At 42.7% G+C, this 724-nt stretch overlaps 1 protein-coding gene across 3 annotated transcripts in view; it reads left to right on the top strand.

Annotated features, from left to right (window-relative positions):
- The window catches only part of LOC109857720 (titin), a 21936-nt gene that overhangs the window by 16982 nt on the left and 4230 nt on the right, over window positions 1–724 (top strand). Inside the window, exon 7 of one of the 3 annotated variants that reach the window (XM_020434331.1) lies at window positions 1–703. In XM_020434331.1, the coding sequence (XP_020289920.1) occupies window positions 1–703 (703 nt within the window). The remainder of the gene's footprint in view (window positions 704–724) is intronic. The other 2 variants (XM_020434330.1, XM_020434329.1) reach the window with 2 other exon arrangements.

Here is a 724-nt window from a genome sequence, read left to right as displayed (position 1 = left end):
GTACTCCAATAAAACATACCGATAACCTTTATCCAGAAGGAGAGTTTATTGGTAAACCAAAGGAAGATGTTCCATTAAAGGGCGATCGAGCTGATGTAAAGAAACCAAAGGATAATCTTCGTTTTGAAGGAGACTTCGTACGACCCGAACGTGAAGGTTACCGACCAGCTGAAAGACCAGATGTCAAGAGACCGGAAGACAACCTTCGTCCAGAAGGTGATTTTGAAAGACCAAAACCTGAAGAATTTAAACCTGCAGAGAGGCGTACTCCAATCAAACATACCGATAACCTTTATCCAGAAGGAGAGTTTATTGGTAAACCAAAAGAAGATGTACCGTCAAGGGGCGATCGAGCGGATGTAAAGAAACCAACAGACAATTTACGACCCGAAGGTGATTTTGAGAGACCAAGACCTAAAGAATTCAAACCTGCAGAGAGGCGTACTCCAATCAAACATGCCGATAATCTTTATCCAGAAGGAGAGTTTATTGGAAAACCAAAGGAAGACGTGCCGTTAAAGGGCGATCGAGCTGATATGAAAAAACCGAAAGATAACCTTCGCTCTGAAGGAGATTTTGTACAACCTGAACGTGAAGGTTATCGACCAGCAGAGAGACCAGAAGTAAAAAAACCATTAGACAATTTACGACCCGAAGGTGATTTTGAGAGACCGAGACCTGAAGAATTCAAACCTGCAGAGAGGCGTACTCCAATCAAACATAC

The sequence above is a fragment of the Pseudomyrmex gracilis genome, unplaced genomic scaffold (assembly GCF_002006095.1).
Source record: "Pseudomyrmex gracilis isolate BER0280 unplaced genomic scaffold, ASM200609v1 scaffold_169, whole genome shotgun sequence".
NCBI lineage: Eukaryota > Metazoa > Arthropoda > Insecta > Hymenoptera > Formicidae > Pseudomyrmex > Pseudomyrmex gracilis.
The sequence above is the reverse complement of the archived record's forward strand: the minus strand, read 5'-3'. Positions and strand labels throughout refer to the sequence as shown.